Source organism: Akebia trifoliata, chromosome 3 (genome assembly GCF_017979445.1).
Source record: "Akebia trifoliata isolate Shusen 1 chromosome 3, ASM1797944v1, whole genome shotgun sequence".
NCBI classification, from domain to species: domain Eukaryota; kingdom Viridiplantae; phylum Streptophyta; class Magnoliopsida; order Ranunculales; family Lardizabalaceae; genus Akebia; species Akebia trifoliata.
Window position 1 is genome coordinate 58,343,551 of NC_141377.1, and position 19,474 is coordinate 58,363,024.

The 19,474-nt window shown below is 33.2% G+C and overlaps 2 protein-coding genes across 5 annotated transcripts in view; one reads left to right on the forward strand and one right to left on the reverse strand.

The window, feature by feature from the left end:
* Positions 1-3,122: 3,122 nt before the first annotated feature.
* LOC147408375 (acetylajmalan esterase-like) lies at positions 3,123-5,066 on the forward strand. Its single transcript, XM_086432902.1, has 5 exons — positions 3,123-3,609; positions 3,745-3,957; positions 4,046-4,194; positions 4,308-4,584; positions 4,700-5,066. The coding sequence occupies exons 1-5, from the start codon at positions 3,324-3,326 to the stop codon at positions 4,912-4,914; spliced, it is 1,140 nt and encodes a 379-aa protein (XP_086289028.1). The 5' UTR covers positions 3,123-3,323; the 3' UTR covers positions 4,915-5,066.
* A 4,715-nt stretch (positions 5,067-9,781) lies between these two features.
* The window catches only part of LOC147408376 (DNA (cytosine-5)-methyltransferase CMT2-like), a 32,671-nt gene continuing 22,978 nt past the window's right edge, over positions 9,782-19,474 (reverse strand). For 2 of the 4 annotated variants that reach the window (XM_086437357.1, XM_086437356.1), the window contains 6 exons: positions 17,080-17,201; positions 16,910-17,014; positions 15,507-15,550; positions 14,370-14,439; positions 14,180-14,283; positions 9,782-10,249 (listed from right to left, as the gene is read on the reverse strand). In XM_086437357.1, the coding sequence (XP_086293483.1) occupies positions 10,075-10,249; positions 14,180-14,283; positions 14,370-14,439; positions 15,507-15,550; positions 16,910-17,014; positions 17,080-17,201 (620 nt within the window). In that variant the 3' untranslated portion in view covers positions 9,782-10,074. Of the gene's footprint in view, positions 10,250-11,335; positions 13,541-14,179; positions 14,284-14,369; positions 14,440-15,506; positions 15,551-16,909; positions 17,015-17,079; positions 17,202-19,474 lie in introns of those variants that run through there. The other 2 variants (XM_086437358.1, XR_015177083.1) reach the window with 2 other exon arrangements.

The window sequence follows — 19,474 nt, forward strand, 5'->3', positions numbered from 1 at the left end:
TCTATTTCTGAATAAGATTACAATCTTAACCAACTAAAATTCAATTCAAGATATACCAATCAATATCTCGAGATACGCATTAAATATGTCATGTGACTAATATTCATCTTATTTATGTCACGTGTCTAATATCGATTTTACCCTCTATAATATCCATTATATGAAGCGACAACTCACTAATTCTCCAATTTGTCAGTTCACTAACTAATGACATGTGCGAGTCAATGTAAAGGCATGCATGATAAAAGTAATCTGACAGTTTTAGTGATTTTAATTTTCAAATAAAATTTTTGGCATGTGTTCATCACAATGCACTCCAAAAACATACCTCCTCTTTAACCTCTAAGAGAGCATTTGTTTGGATTGTAAAATCTGATTCTTGCTTATATTCAGATGTTCAAAATCACATATATTGTTTCGTTCGGATTTTACAAGTGTTTCTTTTACAATCGGTACCATTAATCACCAAAAATCAGAAACTGAGATGCCCCTGTTCTTGTGTTTCTTCTCTCCCTCTCAAAGCCCAATAAAGTAATAAAGTTAAAAAACAAATTAATATCACTTTATAAGTTCACTAATACAACAACCACTAACGAGAGCTTAATATTTGGCTAATCATGTTTTTTTTATATTTTTTTAATAGTAAAAATTTACTTCTTCCTCAAAATCTCTTCAATCCTATTCTTGACACAAAAAAGTCAATTCAAATAGATCAAATATTAAAAAGATTAAACAAAACTTTTAGCATGATTTGGTTCCAAAGTTGAGCACACCTTTTTAATATTTTACGAACCAATAAGATTGAAATTGGCAAGGATGTTTTTACGAAACAATAAATTATTATCTCTTTGTTTGAATATTTTACTTGTTTTTTCCTAACATGTTTGTTGTCATGTTCGCTTGAATTTCATTATTGTCACTAGAACATCGATAGCTTAAGAGATAAAATTCAGTTAAATGAGATATAAGAGTTGCATATTATTTTTTTGGAAATGCTATTCTTAATTGGTTATATTCTATTGGAAAAACACTTTTATTAGCATTGCAATGTTTAAAAATTAAGTAGTCATATAAAAGCATTTTTATTTTTGATAAGAAGGTGAGCGCGGCTGGGTTTTGATCCTAGGTCTTAGGTCGTGAGTTCAATATCCAATATGAGCATTAATTCCTCAAGAGGCACCCACGAGGGCGCACCCGCACTTACATGGTGTGTGTGATGTGCGGGAGTTGGCTCGAAGACAACGAGCATTAATTGGTTAATGTTAGATGAATGGTTATTGCCATTTTCAGTTATCTAAATCCTTTTGTGCTTTCTTATATATTATAAACCTAAACAATCATTATGACTTTCTCAAGGTAACTCTGCAGTCCAAGCAATTGGACTTCCCATAAATAAAAGCAACCAGTTTGGGGTGTAAATTGTCACTACTTCTCTCTATGTATATATTGAGTCAGTGAGACATGTTATGGATGGGATTGTGATTTTAATTTTCCACTGCAATTTATCATGTATATGTGGATAATATCATTGATCAAAGTTGATATTGTATTATATTTTCACATTTATATGTGACAATTACTAACATGGGTTCATAGCGATTCATGTGGGAAGTTTAGTTCATTTTGTTTTTGTTTATATTATATTTGAAAATTTGAAGTCTGAACAAAGGCTTTTCTATGTAGAAGCTAACATCTCTCAGTGAGAAACCTTGACAAAGACATGGGTTGCAAATTTATAAATTTTAGCATATTTAGTATAACTTTTCAGACCCCTCGTCTTTATGGTTTTAAAACTCCTTTTCACAACTCGTCCCGGATGAGTTTTCTGATACATTAGAGTTGTCTCGTTCAATAATGAGAAAAATGAACCATGGTTTTAAATCTCGTCCGATACATTTGACTTGTCTATCTGCCTCATTAGTGAACGATACCAAGACGTATCAGACGAGTTGCAATTGTCTCGGTCTGACGAGATTTAAAACTATGCCCTAAGTCCTAATGGGCACTCCCCAATGGAGTTACAGTATCTCAACTGGATCTTAACCACCTAATTAATTGAATTATTTTTTGACAGCTGTGAATCATCATCATCATCAAAGTCTTATATCAAATATTTTGGTTTGGTTGAACAAATAATGTTCCTCCTAGGGTTGTCAATGGATCAGGCTTAAATTTCGGAACATGGTCGATCTAGGACTGATCTGATAGGGATTAGATTCGGAATCGATCGATATGAATTAGATTGAATCCTTGTTGGATTGGTATTTATTGGATCTCAATATTAGGATCTAAATCTCATATGATAACAATTAGTTGGGTCAAGATTGAATCAAATTTGATTCATCGTATATAAAATTTAAGTAAACCTAATATGTTCAAATAAAATAAATAATTTTACTTACATAATTTCCTAAACTTTACGGGATTGGGACATGGTTAATTTATTCCAATTTGATTGATCATTTAATGGAATCTTTATCAAAACCCTATCCTTAATCAGATCAAAAGGATCAGATTTTGGGTCTGATTTGATCTATCGGTAGACCTAGTTCTCACATTCAAATTTTAATTGATGAAAAGAAAAACACTTCCTTTACCAACGAAAGTTTCCTGACTGCATCACCTTATGACATTCAAAAATATGATCATGCTAGAAGAATCTCGAGATCTTTTTTTACACATCTCAAAGTCTTTTGACTATGGATAAGGCTTAGTAATAAGGCCTTTTTCCTCACTATCTTAATAACGAAAGAGTTTCTCTTTACTTAATGGATTTTGGTAAAATAAAAAAAGTAAGGGGATTTTCGATTAAAAAAACAATTTCATAAGTGTATTTATTTCACTTTAACAAGTTCCCTAAGCGCACACGTTAAGAAGACCTGTCTTAGTTACATTTTCATGAAAGTATATTCAACTCAAGGGCATAAATGTAATTCAATGTAGCAATTATATTTTTTTTTTTTAACTACCAGTCTCTCTCGTGAGAGTCAGAATCCATAATCCAGTCTACGTGGCATGTTTTAATTAGAGATTAGATACACCAACCAAACACGTAGACACATCTCCTATTCTAATAGGAAGTACACACCCTATCTGATTCTGATTCTGATTCTTCTATTAATTCTCGATTGAGTTTCTGTCTCCCCATCGACTTCTACTACAATTAATTAATTAATTAATTATAATTTCCCATCTCTAATTCTACTGTGATTCCATCCTATACTTTTCTTATAAATAAGCCCATAGGTAATCACTTCAACACATCGTTGTATTTTCTCTTTCTTCTCTCTCTCTCTCTCTCTCAATTCTCATTCATTAACGAGATGCCTAATATTAGAGTTATTCCAATTCTCTCTTTCCTCTTAATCATCTCATCATCTCTTCTGTTTGTTTCTGAAGCCACACTAAATATTCCTCAAATATTCAAGAAATGCTCCTACGATGCTATTTACCAATTCGGAGACTCCATATCCGATGTGGGAAATCTTATACGTCAAGGAACAGCAGAAGGTGCCTTCGCTCCCATTTCTCACCTTCCATATGGTGAGACCTTCTTCAATAAACCCACTGGTCGATGCTCCAATGGCCTCCTTATGATCGATTTCTTAGGTAATGTTTCTTTAATTATTTTTTTAAGTATTATTTCATATATATATATAGTATTTTGTTTTTGGATTTTTATTAATTATTTTTCTCTTAAATATAATTAATTAATAATATTTGATGTACGTTTGTTTTTTGCAGCTACTACAGTTGGTCTCCCACTCCTCAACCCATACTTGGAGAAAGATGCTTCCTTCAAAAATGGAGTAAACTTTGCAGTAGCTGGAGCCACTGCTCTTGATTATTCTTTTTTCCACAAGAATGGTATCCAATTGCCAGTCACCAATACTTCTCTTTCTGTCCAACTCGATTGGTTCAAGACTCATCTCAACTCTCTCTGCTCCACTCAAACAGGTATATATTATTAGATTCTCTCTCTCTCTCTCTCTGGATCGATATATTTTTGACTTGTTTGATTAACAATAATAATTAATTGTTGCAGAGTGCGAGAAGAAACTTGAGAAGGCTCTATTCATGGTAGGGGAAGTTGGAGGCAACGATTATAATTATGCCTTCTTCCAAGGCAAAACAATTGATGAGGTTAAGACTTTCGTGCCACATGTTGTCAACTCTATCAAGGATGCTGTTGAGGTAATTAATTTTTTTTTCTCCTTCTAATAAAATATATTACTAGAATTAATTATTATCCTTAAGTTGTCACTTGGTTTCAATCTTACTAAAATGGATGTTGTTTGCAATTACAGAAAGTGATTGGTATGGGTGCACGTTATGTGGTGGTACCCGGAAACTTCCCAATTGGATGTATGCCCATATATCTAACTGCATTTAAAACCAACGATTCGAGTGCCTATGATAACGACTTCAAATGTCTCGATAGCCTAAACAGCTTTGCCAGGTATCACAACCACCAAGTGCAGAAAGTCCTGGATGAGTTGAGACAAGAACACTCTGAAGTTGTTATACTCTATGCTGACTATTATAGCACCTTCATGTCCCTTCTTCGCTCTGCCTCCACCCTTGGTAAATTTCCATAACTCTAATTAATGTAATTACAAAGTAGATATAGAAACATATTTTAGAGAATTAAAAAAGGAGAATTACCAACTAATGACACTCTTATATATTTTTGATGTAGGATTTGAAGAGGAATCAGTGTTAAAAGCATGTTGTGGAAGTGGAGGTGATTACAACTTCGACCCGTTCAAGATGTGTGGAAGCAATGGGGTTTCAGCTTGCCCAGATCCGGAAAAACGTATTAGTTGGGATGGTGTCCATTTGACTCAGAAGGCTTATGAGTACATGTCAATATGGCTCATCGGAATGCTTCGTCCTAGTTTCTTATGCATATAGTTGGCGAATTTGAAGCAGTTCTTTGTTTCTTGTTTTTTAGATTACATGGTTATTTTAGTTAGAATATCTAGTGTGTTTCTATTAATAGATGATGAACAAGTGATTTTGTCAAATATATTTCTTATGAATTAATTAGAAGACTATGCTATTTAATTTTTGGGCCAACCTCTTTTATTGTGTGTATGAATCTAGTGCTTGGCAATGGACAATGGATCTCTTTGGCTGATATATTTGAAGCTCAGTTTGAATTTGTGGTGGCATTTAACACTAAAATTGCAATTAATAGGAGGGAGGTAACAGACTATTCCATGACCCCATCAAAATCTTCGATTAGATTCATTCTTTGGGACTTGGATTGTATGAACATTTTGGCCTACCATACAGTGAACCAACACACCAAAATCAGATTGATTTTTTTTTTACTTATTCAATTTGACATTTTTTTCCTCCCAAATGATAACTGGTCAGTGGCATCAGGGGCGGGGCGCTGTATTTTACACTTAATATTAGTAATTTTGAAAGGTTAGCTGAAATTGAATGTAGATGGCTCTTCTAATGGCAATCTAGGTCCCCCATGGGAGTGGAGGGGTTATTGTTATTTCATATGGTAATTTTGTGGCTTCTTATTTTCCTTTGGAAATTCAACGAGAAAGAGTGTACGAATTTCTCACTCAAAAAAAAACAAGCGTCTCCAATGGGAATTACATTTTAAATGTAAGTCGTTTAAGGTTGTGTGCAAGAAAACTACGAATAGTAATGTATTTAACCCAATGCAATCCTTCAAAAGCATGAATTAACATAAAAAAAGCCTAACAAACAAACAATTATAAGTTACTCTTCAAAAAAAAATACAATTTTAAGTCCAATTTCCAAAGATAAATAGCATTAAAAACCAGAACCAAGAGACAATAAAAAGCCCAGTTGGCCATTAAGCTGGACCATCACATAAACAAATAAATTCAAGAAATTCATAGAGAAAGCCATACTACGACTATATACCAATTCACAGATTTCTTTAGGATCCACTTACATGAGAATACTTAGGAATATTCAGCCATCTCAACTTTACATTTGATGTGTAATGTGAGCGTGAAATAAAAAAGAAGAGGTTTACACTAATAGAAGTACTAAACCTTTTAATGATTGAAGATGTTTGAACATTTGATGTGTAATGCGAGTGTGAAATAAAAAAGAAGAGGCTTACACTAATAGAAGTACTAAACCTTTTAATGATTGAAGATGTTTGAACCGTACGTGGAGCAAATAAAGTCACAGGGACACAAGCAACTAAAGCTACAAGAAGGGCAATCAATGCTAATTGGCCGTTATAGAGAAGAAAAGTGTAGTAAGACCAATTATCAACTTTTGTGGTACTAACTTGAGGAAATCTTCTTCAGCGTAGCGAGATATGAGGATGGATAAGAATATTAACACTGAAGTCAATGAAAAAAAGAGTGGCTAGTGCACTTGAAATAGCAAAAATCTTAAATGGTCTATCCTTTACGAAAATGGGGGTGCCTCCGTCACTGTTTTTGGTCAACGCCCCTAATGCCCTTTTCTCTCTCCTACCTATAGTGAAAAAAAGCAAACTTTCTAATTTGATCACCTTGCGACATTCAAAAACATGATCCGATGCAATGGAGTTGTAGAGGACAAAATTATATGGCCTTTAAAAAAAAAAAAAATTCACCATTGAATTTTATTTTTAAATTTGGATGCTTGGTGGCCATCCATTTTCAACACCTTAAATTAAGCTTAAAAATTAATATTTTTTTAATTTCTATTTTTTTAATATGAATATTTTCAAGAAGTCTAGAAGGCTGTATTGTTGGATTGTCAATGTGTGCTCAACGAGCTTTTTTAAGATTTGAAATCTAAAAAAATAAATATGTGGACAACGGGGAAGATAGAGAAGCTCTCTCTCTATTGCTGATGTCAGTGCACCACATGTCAAAGATTTGTTGGGCTGTGAGCTAACGTCATAGGGCATAAAAAAAAATCGAGAAGTTTTATTTTATTTTATTTTTTTAAATCGGCAAATTTGACACTTTAAATTCCATTTTTTTTATTAGGTCCCTTTTGATAATTATAAAAAAATGTGTTACTTTTTTATAATTAATGTTTTTTAGGCTTTTTTTTTAATAATTTCCCCTTGATTTTTTTAGTTAATCGATTGAATTTTTTTTATTTTTTGAATTTGTAGTTAGGTTATTCAAAGGTTCAACATATTATCCATCGATTATATCACAAAAAAGATTAAAAAAAATTAATACAAAAACTTATTAGTACATTTGCATCTAAAAAAAGGAGCAAAATAGATTTTAAATAATTATAATTATCATATAAAGAATTAATTAATAATATTTATATTAATGTATTAAAAAAAATTATTTCAAGTTTTCCGCCTTAGGCCTCAAGTTGTATTAATGCTCTGTTTGGAAAAGTTGTATGTAAAGTTGCTGATGCTGAATTAAATTGCTAAAGTTGAGATAAAGTTGTTGTTGCTGTTGCTGTTGCTGAATTGAATATACTATTTGATAACATGTTGTCTAATTGTATTGTTAAGATGTTAAATTATTTGGTAACCTGCTGTCTAGAATTTACTGGATGGAATTTAAAAAAAAAAAAAGATTATTTATCTTATATAAGTACTAATATGTTGATAATAAGTATAAACATAGGATTTAATATTACAAAATAAAAAAAACGAAATTAAACTTAAGTTCGGTTTTTTAATCATCTCAGTCAAGAAAATCCAAAACACCATCAAAATTATAATAAAAAATTAAAATTAAAATTAAAAAAAAAAACATGAAAAGAAACACAAAAGAAGAAATTTACAACAAAAAAAATGACCACCCAAAAAAGTTTAAATCAAGATATCAGAAAAAAACCTATCAAATTCTTGAATTATAATTTTATAATATCTTGTTCAAGAAAACCCAAATAACCATCAAAGGGGTCGTAGATAATAATATGACTATGATTATATTAGAGAGCCACTAACTTATTACATCCACTTTCTTAAATTATTTATCACACCCCAATTAAAGATTAATACACACGTTTCAAACATTACAAAGGTTCAACTCAAATTATAATCTCAATATTAAAAAACATTATAACACTTGTTGAATAGTGTATGCACTATTGGTATTAGAAACTGATGACATACCTCCGTCAACTTCATACTTCTTAATAGACTAATGATGAAAAGACTCAAAATGCCCTCATCTTCGACTTCTCGTAAAAAGCCCTTGATTTTTTTAATTTAACCAAAATATTTTAATTCCGTCAGAATTAAAATGAATAGTATAATATTTTGAAAAAATTCCAATTTTCCTCCAACTTTTTGAGAACCCCCCCTCCCATTTTTTTTTATTTTTTATTTTTTATTTTTTTATCTCCACTAAACTTTATCTTTAATACATTATTTTCATTATATATATAAACAAAACAAAAAACATAGATTTTTCTACCCAAAATTCTGATTTTTTTTTTCCATTCCAAAACCAGTCATCTTCAAGTTCTATGATAACTTTAATCTATAGAAAATTACCATGATTTTTTTTCCAAACCTATTGAATGATTGATGATGGTGGTGTAAATGAGATAATCATGACATGGTGAGGGCATTGAAGACATATCAAGGGGATATGTCACCCATTTGAATCATATTAGTTGGTTATTTACATGAGTCGTGCTGGGGTGACACAAAGGGAGACACAAGGGTGATAAAAACTCGTGGTGGCGCACACATTACCTTAGATCATTTTTCATGAATTGTCACTTTTGTGTCTCCGTTTGTGGCATTCCAGCATTTTCCTATTAACATTTAAGAAACACGGAATCTCTACCCAAACGAGGCAATTATTATCTGGTCTAGAGTCCAAAGACGATCCCTTTTATTCAACTCAAGACAATACCCAATCTCAAGACCCAAGATTATCCCAAGACCAAAGGCTATCTCTTAATCAGTCCCAAAGACCAAGACGTTCGATACCAGCTCTTGAATCCACAGACACTCAACCTTCAATCTAAAGATCACTCAGTCCCGAGTTTGAGCATAGCAAAGATGAAAGTAATCCCAAGGCAAAATGTACCTCGAGTGCAACATCACAATTTTCAAGAGAAGTGACACTCCATTGGGTTGTAATAGCGATTGGGAGTTTACATATACACCCCCCAGGGAACGGTCCCTACCATCCGTGTGTGCTAAGAAAGGTTATATGTATAAGGCCTAGGCCTCAATCGTCTCAACAGCTCGGTCTGGGCTATAAGGACTAGGTCTCAACCATTTCAACAACTAGTGTTTATAGGAGCCCTGGTTCATCGGTAAATCATACCCAAACAATGGTTATTTTGTCTCTAACAATATTCACTTAATAAGTGGCGACTCATAAAAAATGCAACGCATCCAAATAACCTTTTTGGTATTTGTGTCTAACATTGCACTCCAAAAGCGTACCTACACTTTGCCTGTCAAGCTTTGATTCTTGCCATTTTTTTTTTCTACGCTTTTAAGATTTTTCATAAATAGTAGAGATACATTCTTTTATTGCAAAGAAGTTCCAAAAGTATAAGTGTATTATAGTAATACCGTTAAAAATGTAGGGATGTTAGATTTACCCTACCCCTATCAAATGCAGGATTAGGTTTACCTTGAGAATCCCTTTTTCATTGATGAATGAACCCTAATCTAGAATTTTACAGGGGATGAACTTAATATCACAAATTTCACAGGGGGTATTACTAAAATTCCCAAAGTAAAAAGGTCTCCGCCTAGTAATCTAAAGACCTCTTAAGCTAGAAAATGAATTCTTTTTTCCAAAGAGACATCTAAATAAAAATACAGCACCCCCTAATATGAATTTTGATCAATAGAAGATAAACGACTCCAATTCTCTGAGATAAGACTTTGTTGTTGTAACAATTACATTAAGAAGATCCATGTGCAAAGCAACTTTGATCGTTATAAAAAAGGATTATGTGCCAAGATGCATCCTTCTTCTTTTTTTTTTTAATTATATTGATTTTGATCAGTATAAGGGATTAGTAGTCTTCAGTTGTTCCTAAGCTGGATTATTGGGGGCAAAGGAACAATGAATAAATAGAACAGTGCCTTCAAATTAAAGCAAGGCATAGAAAAATTGGTGATTACTACTCTTCAGTCTCAGAAAAGGATTGTACCAACTGAATAGCATTGGAATGGGAGAATTTCGGTGGGAGCGTCATGAGTGGATGATCCCCACTCACCTTCAGCGACGCCATCCCCAAAGTATATCCTAAAGCTCTTGAAACAGGAACAGCAACTGCATTGCCAATTTGACGGTATCTGCCCAAGACCAAACACCACTCCAAATATATAAATGTTTATTTTCAATATCAATAAGAAAACACATCAAAAGGGCTATCATAAAAAAGAAGACCAAATGATCTCCCATTGAAATAGTAATCCATGCCTCGAACACAATTGCAGTCAAGTTCACTTAACTTTGTAGCATAATATTCTGAGATTACAAATATACCTAAAACTAAACTATAAATAGCAAGGATATGCAAGAGGAGCAAAAAATATACAAGAACTCACTTCAAGATAAACCTTTGCCTGCTAAGGTCATGCCAAAGAGTTAAATGGATTTTATTTTTTTTGGGTGTGGTCGGATGAGAATATGCCTTACTTGGAAGTTGTATGATTTTTAACTTCCCTTTACTATGCTTGAGTATATAGAAGGAGAGGAAAGAAAGGCTATTTAGGATTATTGTGGATCCATGGTATTAGAGGAATTAGTTATGATGCATTATAATAAGGTGTACTACAATACAACGTATCATATCTATTGAGATTAAGATAAGGTTAGATTGATTTGGTTGAGAGTTATTAGGGATAGAATTTTATCTCTAGATATGATTTGATTTCTATAAAACCCTATTTGGGTAATTGTAATTATTATCTAAGAGAATCAATAATATCTCATTGTCTATATGGTATCAGAGCATAGTCTCTTTAGAGAGATCCTGACGGTGGCAACAGTATCGATAGGTTGCCATTCATTAGATTCTTATTTTTTTTCATGAATAAACAACCCCTATTCTACAATTTCCATCTCCTTAATAGTCTCCATTTTTCGTCATTTATAATCTCGATCGAAATATAATTATTAAGTCATGTTATCCAATCAAACACTTTTGGGAGAGATCATATGATATGATTTAGTGACTACCGACTCCGACAAACTCCTTGATGAGCGAGATACAGCAGTGATGGCTTTACAAACAATCAATGACCACTAAAAGCACGATGGATGCTCGTTTGCAATACTACGCATTTAATAAATGAAGTCTCAAGGAATTTGATATTAACCAATTGTATATTCCTTATTTAAAAGAACACGCGATTGCGGGATGGTATTGGAGTAATTAGTTATAATGCATTGTAATAAGATGTACTATGATACATGTCATATTTATTAAGACTAAGATAAAGTTAGATTGATTTGATTGAGATTTCTTAGGGATAGAGTTTTATCTCTAAATATGATTTGGTTTCTATGAAACCCTATTAGGGTAGCTGTAATTATTACTTAAGAGAATCAATAATATTTCATTCTTCCATAAATGGAACCAGTCTTCAACAATATAAAGATCGCTCTTATTCATTAGGTGTCTAAGCAAAGGAGTTCCAAATGGGTCTCATGCATCGAAATACATTGTTCAAATTTATTTATTTCATAATTTTGTATCCATGATCATAGTTGGAATTAATTAAGTAATCATAAATATAAAAGCAATATTAACATAATAATCCAATAATTGTGCTCGAATAGTAACTTTATAATCCAATTAGTGAATTTTTTTCAACTAAACACTCCTCGCCTTAAGAAAATGTTTCAAATACCAAAATACCCTTTCTTCTCAAAGGAACGTCTCTTTTAGCATACATGAGATTTTCCAAGGTTATTGTGACAAAGTCCACAATTTACAACGAATATTAACATTCTCATAGTTTTTTGAAGATCTAGTGTTTCCATGAGAAACACGTCTCGTTCAACCAAAAAAAAGAGATTAATTTTATCAAAAAAATCTGCATTCTACATCATAAACTAGCAACAATTTCGTTGCTTGGTAAACTCATGTGGCAAATTCACTACCTTCTTGGATTTTAAAGAAGCAAATTCGCTGATCTTTGAATTTTGAAGTGACAAATTCTCTGCTTCTGAAAAGTGACATAAATTTTCATCAAGCAGTCTATTTGGACTTTGGCCATTATCATACATGCTTTTATGCCATTTTTAGAGCAACGAATTTGCCACTTTGTAGAATCCAAAAATCAGTGAAGGTTGAAATAGTTCACACTTCACAGTGAGTGACATAATCTCAAAAGTTGGTCGCTTGTAAAAAGTGCCATAAAACATATATACTAGACAAATGGACCCAGCACAAGGTCAAAGTTATGACACTTTTCTCGACTCTTAAGGATTTTTTTAAACCAGTAAATTCTTCATTTGTGAATTTTAAAGTAATGAATTCATCACTTCTAAAAAATTGATTAACTTTTGATCCAAAGGCCTGTTTGACTATTGTTATATATGATATTGCAGTAGTATCTTTGCGAGCTGCCCCGTAAGAGATGAATTTGCCGCTTCTGAAAAGTGGTGTAATTATTGATCCAAATGCCCTTTTGCTATTATTATACATGTTTTCCAGGTAGTCTTTTAGAGCTAACTGAAAAGCATTTATAATAACAAAATAGACCACAAAATCAAAACTAATTCCACTTTCTAGAAGTGATGAATTCGTTACTTTGTGGATTTTTAAAGCAATAAATTTGTTACTGTTAAGTAGTGTCAAATTCACCTCCTCTGAAAAATGGCATAACTATTGATCCAAGTGCCCATTTGGTTATTATTATCTACCCCAAAAGCATATAATAATGGCCAAACAGATGTTTGGATCAAAAGGTACACCATTTTCAAAAGCGGCGAAGTCATAGCTTTAAAATCCAAAAATACAATGACATCAATGCTGGTTTATAGTTAAGATAGTTTAAAGTGTAGTAGCATGACGGAATTTTTTAGAAAAATGAGACATCTTAGAAAAAAAAAAATGATGAATATTTTTTTTTTCTTTTGAAAACGCGACATTGCATGCTTCACATTGAAGATTAAATTTTCCAAAAACTATGAAAGTATTCATCGTCCTTAAAAATTGTTAGACTTTTATTGCAACAACCATTGAAAATCTCATTTATCCTAAAGAGAGATGTTCGTTAATAATGAAAGGGTATTTTGGGTACTTGAAATCTGTTCTTAAGGTGAGGGGGCATTTAGTTGAAAAAACTTTACTAACTAGATAATTATGTTACTGCCCCAAAATTAGGGGGCATTTCGATACAAAACTCTATATTAGGGTCCATTAAGTAATTTCCCTTAAAAAATCATTTTAACATGGACTGAATGAAACATTACTGTGTATTTCCACTTCAAGTAAATATTTTTAGAGTCGTGCTGGAGTGACCTCAAGATTGTACCTCGTATTGCACATCTTGGCGTGAAAGTGTGTAGGAACGTTCCTTAGATACTTTTTCACTCTTATCTCGATGAAAATCATCTATGATTCCTACACACTTTAAACGTCAGGATGTGTGATATGAGATACAATCTTGAGGTCACTTCAGCATTAGTCATATTTTTAATATTTAAAATACATAAACAATGATAAACAATTGTGAAGGTGTATGAATTTTTTTAGGAAACAAATTACAGTTCATTAGTAAAACAATTCTGCCATCTAAAGTCATCAGAAAAAAAAATATACAAAAGATAGTAGTATGTAGATCAAAGTCATTATGACCTCCACTGTTTGTAACCAGTTGTTTTTGTGTGCTTAAATTAAATGGATATGAACATTAACGTGTGTATTATTGACACCCTTGAGTCTCAATGTTTGGGTCTCATTTGCATGTACCACCATGTACCAAACACTATTGACCTTGCTTGTTCTTTTTTTTACTACAAATGGTTGTTTATTGCAAGATGAGATGTTACTTGTGGGTGTGGTTTCATGCTTAATTTATAGCTTGCTAAAATTTCAATACATCTTGTAACTTTTCCATACTATTTCCCTAATTTTTTAAAAAGTTGTAGCATTTCTGTACTAAAGAATATTTCCATGAAATGTTTTCATTTTCGAGCTAACTAAGATGTGAACTTGAATTAAATGTAAAACCTTGAAAATACAGAAATAAAAGAGCATGAAAACATACCTTTCTTTAACTGACCCACAAAACTTGTAATAATCAGGAAATCCTTGAAATCTTGCACACTCGCGTACGGTAAGGACCCGGTCTTGCTCAGGATGTAACATGACCTACACAAATTGGCAAGTTGACAACAAAATCCAGGATACATAAAGGACCAAAACGATTGTGAATAGAACTCAAAACGAGATCAAACCAGATTTCGAGGTTCCGGTGTAGTCAATATAGTCGGCACTGTCTCGTCCCACCATAACCGTGCAAAAGGTCTACAATAATCAAAACCAAGAGATGTCAATAACAACTTTCATGGAATAAAAGGCTGTGGTATAGAAGACCAATACATATTGATCAAGACAAACCAACACAGTGGTTATTGAGTTGACTAACCTGTCTCCATGGTGAAATACTGAAATGACTAAACTGCCCCTAAGGGATTTGGGAGTGGGTGGGTGGGGGGCAAGGAAACAATTATCTTAAATTTGATATGTGAGATGTCCAATTGTAAAATAATTTGAAATCCAAACATTAGTTTCTTTTGGAAATTTGTAATTGCAAAGCAGCAGATCTTAGGCATAATTTATAAACTAGATCACCAACTTTTGAAAGTTCTTTCTTTTATAAAATAACGCATATACATCAGGGCATTCAATCACTTCACCCTGTAATAGGCTTGTAATATAGGTCATAATATCTGAACAAGGGTAGTTTTAAACCTCTGTTTGTTCAGAAATCATCAGAAACCATAGTAGCTTATGAATAAAAAAATTATTGTACTAGTAAAAAAATATTTTTGATTTGAACTTGAAATTAGAAAATAAGACACCATATCATATAAATCCATATGTGTGAATATATAATGCTTAACTGAACCCCACAAAATGCATTTATAATTTATAATTTATAATTACATTTGTACATTATAAGACTATTATGTGAAGGTTCCCATTTGGTAGTTGGGTTAAAGTCTTTGGATGTCGATACCATGACCTAGATTAAAAAACCAACTCCACCTACATGTTACTGAAAACTAATCTCGCTTGCCTAGCAATAATAATAATGACTATCATGTGTAAAGTAAAATGTGTCTCTCCTGTCTGTGCACACAAAATGCTTTATGTAAGTACCATAACCATAATCATGTGATTTATAGAAGTAGATTGATCGGATATGTACTTCAGCGTGAACATATGCTATTAAACTTTTTAATCCAAAAAAATCTGATCTTTCTTTTCCTATTTCCAATGTTTCCACAACACTATCTTTGAAGAATGAAACATAATTAGACAATGACCTTTTAAACATTGCAAAAGGCTCCCAGAGAGCAAGGGCTTACCTTCTAGACTTCCCTTGAGATAAACTAAAAGCAAAGTCTGGAACCTAATTAATAACCAAAGCAGAAAAAGAAACATCACAACAAGGTAAATAATAAAGACTTATTGCAAAACCCATGAACAAACACATGAAAAAAACTTATACAAGTGTGTGTGTGTGTGCGTGGGGGGGCACGTGATCCTGCACACAAACATATACATCAATTCACTTGCAAGACAAATGCACTGACACAAAGGATAAAACTGAGAAAAAATTAGTCCAAAGAAGTTAAAAATGAATAGGAGATACAAGTGACTGAGAAACCTGAAACATAAATAAATTAGACGAAAAATGCAAAAATTAAAAAAAGGAACAATAAAAAAAGAAAGAAAGAAGAAAAGAAACCACTCAAATTATGTTGAAAAAGGTGAACCCCGTGTTGGTTCAATCACATTCCCCATGATTTGCAGGGCTTGCTTTAAAGGAAACAAGCTAGTCAACCATGATTAATATTGTGGGCAGGAGGGATGATATAGTGCATTTGGCATATCTGTTCTAAAAAATATCAACACCCAACCATGTTAACAAGTTGTTCCAAACTTCTCTTTGAGACACTAATTTAATAACTATCCAATGTCATGGTCAGTCATGGATCTTCTAATCTGCAATTTGATTTTTTTGCTAAAGGGTTTTTCATTCCCCATATTTGGTGTTCAATGTTAACCTAGCTAGCAATATCAAGCATGGTTGTAAAAACAGATCTATGAGAACGAAACGTCAGTTTTCAGCCAAACAACTGATACTATGATAATTATAAAAGATTTTTTCATAGGTATGAATATCTTATTAGGAGATGGTTTGGTCATGGCAGTTTGGTGGAAAATTCAAAAACACGAGGAATATTAAAACGGATGGATCAAGGTAGTGAAAACAGATTTTAAGACACTTGAATTAACAAAATACATAGCTTTCAACATAATTGAATGGAGGAATAGGATCCATTTAGCCAATCCTAGGCATTTGGGATAAAGGCTTATGATCATGATGACATTGTGTCAACATTGCCATACCCAATTTCTGGACTCACTTTAACAGAGTACTTGTACCCAAAGAGTTGGGGGTTCGGATGGATAAAACTCCTAGATTCATACCAAAACCAAGCAACCTTAGCCGAACACATCTTGTTTCTACCATAAATGCTTTTGTATTCTTGTTGGTTTGATATCACGCAAGCTCTGGGAGGGCAGCATATGGAAACAATGCAAAAGCATCTACTTGTACAAATAAAACATAAGAGAAAAGAGGATTAACAGAAAAAGAAATACAGAAGAAAGAATAAAAGAGTAGCACATCTATTTACAAACGAGAAGCAAGTATGTGCACCAAATTCAAAACTAAAAAGTCAAATATCACCAAATCTCGCACCAATGGCTTTCCAGATGGTAATAGCAACCGCTCCATTTTTGGATCCAATTGAACAACATTATCAGGTCCAACAATTACTCCAGGGAGGTCCCTGAAATTTGCTCCCTATAAATTGAAAAGATTAGAAATTACAGAATAGTCCAAAAGATAAAAGTGCTCAATTAGCCAACCTTTCTTCGTGGGATTTGACAAACACGCAAATAATTATCTTCATTTAATGGAAAAGGCCGATGATCATAGAGTACAGATTTTTTAGGGAGCTTCAAACCACTGGACATAGAACCTGTCATTTCTATGAAAAAAAGTACAAGAGGTTGCAACACATCAATTTGGAATATCAGATCAAGAAAGTATGAACCAATGACAGATTAGATTAAAATGTTATAAATAAGCTGAGTACACACCAAATGCACTGCATAGAATGGTAAATTAAGAAGACAAAAACTCTTTTGGAAAATAAGAAAATAAAGAATATATATATATATCTATATACAAAACAGGGTTTTTGTCCCAGTCATAAACACAATCCACGGTGTTAGATAGAGTTGCGAAGATACAATGGTTGGAAGCACTCCCACAAACATTAAAAAAATAAAAACTACTTGAAACCACCACCATAAACCAACTCATGATCTCAATTTATCCTTAAAAATTTTCAAAAATCATACTTTGACTGAAAATTTTTTATAGGACCGACAAATATATTTTTTAATATCCAATTTTCAATGCGACATGAATATTCAATGTGTAAAGAACATGTGCACGTGCCATAGGCACGGGCATCCACTAGTATATATAATAAAACAGCGTTGTCCCCCCCCCCCCCCTTTGGGGTTTAATCTCGTCATGAATCTCAAAGACAACTTTCAACTTTATTGTCTTTTCTATTCTCCACATTTCCAAGAATACCCCTCCAACTTTATAAATAGTCTTTCCTCTTCCGACACGGGCAAACTCTAATATATAATAAGGGAGAACTGTTTCTCCTCTCCCTCTCTTTTGTCTCAATCTTTCTCCCCCTACAAAGAGTGGTTTAGATTTAATCTCATAACGCATCTCAAGGAAAATTTTAACCTTATTTCCTTTCTCTTCTATCCCCTTATATATTGAGAATATTTAAATCAAGAAGTTACAATTGATCAAATTATAAGACCAAGTCACTAGTGAATCTATTGGACTAGTTCCGTTTGATTTTGTTATGATTTTAGGGAGTTATGATTGAAAACCTTCTATGCATGTGTAACCCATGTTCCAATACGCAAGACTCAAATTTCTGAAATCTAATGGTTCAAAACCTTTTTGGAAGGTACATCATGACTTATTTGACTGATTGTGACATCAATTAGTGTGTTGTGAAGGGAATGTATCATATGGTGAGTTGACCAAATATATGCTCTCCCAAGAGTCATGGTGGGATAGGGTTCAAGAAACTTCAGTGGATGAATGATACTCTCTTAGGGAAATGGGTATGGAGGATTGGGAGGGTGGGGGGAGAGAGGAGCTAGAGTCTGGAGGAAAGTGGTGGGAGAAAAATATGGGGTGCGGGCTAGGGATTGGGAAAATGAGAGGCTTAAGGGTCCTTTGGGGGCAGAGTTTGGAAAATAATCCTCAAGAGGCTACCTTCATTTAGTAGAAAAGTAAAGTTCAAAGTGGGAGGGGGAAATAGAGTTCAGTTTTGGGAAGATAGATGGTGTGGCGAGAGAATGGTATCTAAACCTCTGTGCTATCTCATTGAAGAAAGGGTTAGTTCTTTCAAAGTTTTTCACTATAAAAGGTATTGAAAAAGTGTGGGGCTTTGGTTTTAGGTGGGCTTTTAATGATTGGGAACTAGAAAGGGTGGGAAGTTTGCTAGAGGACATTGAGACAGTTACATTGCACTTGGGAAAAGAGGACAAGAGGTTGTGGGAGGGCTTAAAGGATGGTAGGTTATCGGTGGCTTCAACGTATAGAGGTTCCTTTGCCTCTTCGCGCCCCATTAAAGTGGATGGCTACACTTGGTATGGAAAGGTTCCTTCCAAAGTCAATGTTTTTATTTGAGCAGCGACTTTAGGGAGGCTAACCACGTTGGACCAAATCATTAAAAGAGGTTTCATTATTCCAAACTATTGTGTTATCTATGGATCATAACACGATGTATTGTGTTATTACAAGAACTATTTGGTCGCATTTTCTGGCGTTGTTTGCCTTAGTAAGGTGCCTTCTCAGCTCTATTATTCCTTTAAGAGTGTTGGATGCTTTGGGGTTCCTATTTTAGAAAATCAAAGAGAATTATGTGAAGCCTGCTTCTTTTTGCTATTTGTTGGAGCCTTTGGAAGGAAATGAACAAAAGCATCTTTGAGGATAAGTCACACTCGATTCATGAAGTGATTATTTTGATGTTGGGGCTGCTCTTCTACTAGGGAAAGCTTTTCAAAGAATTCAAGGGGATCTTTTTCGAGGATTTAGTTGTTCGATGGGATATAATTTGTAATTTAGACCTTGTTTAGTTTAGTTGTGTTGTTCTTCTTCTTCTTTCTTTTGCTGCTATAGGGGTCATCTCGACCCCGATTTTTGGTGAATTAATAA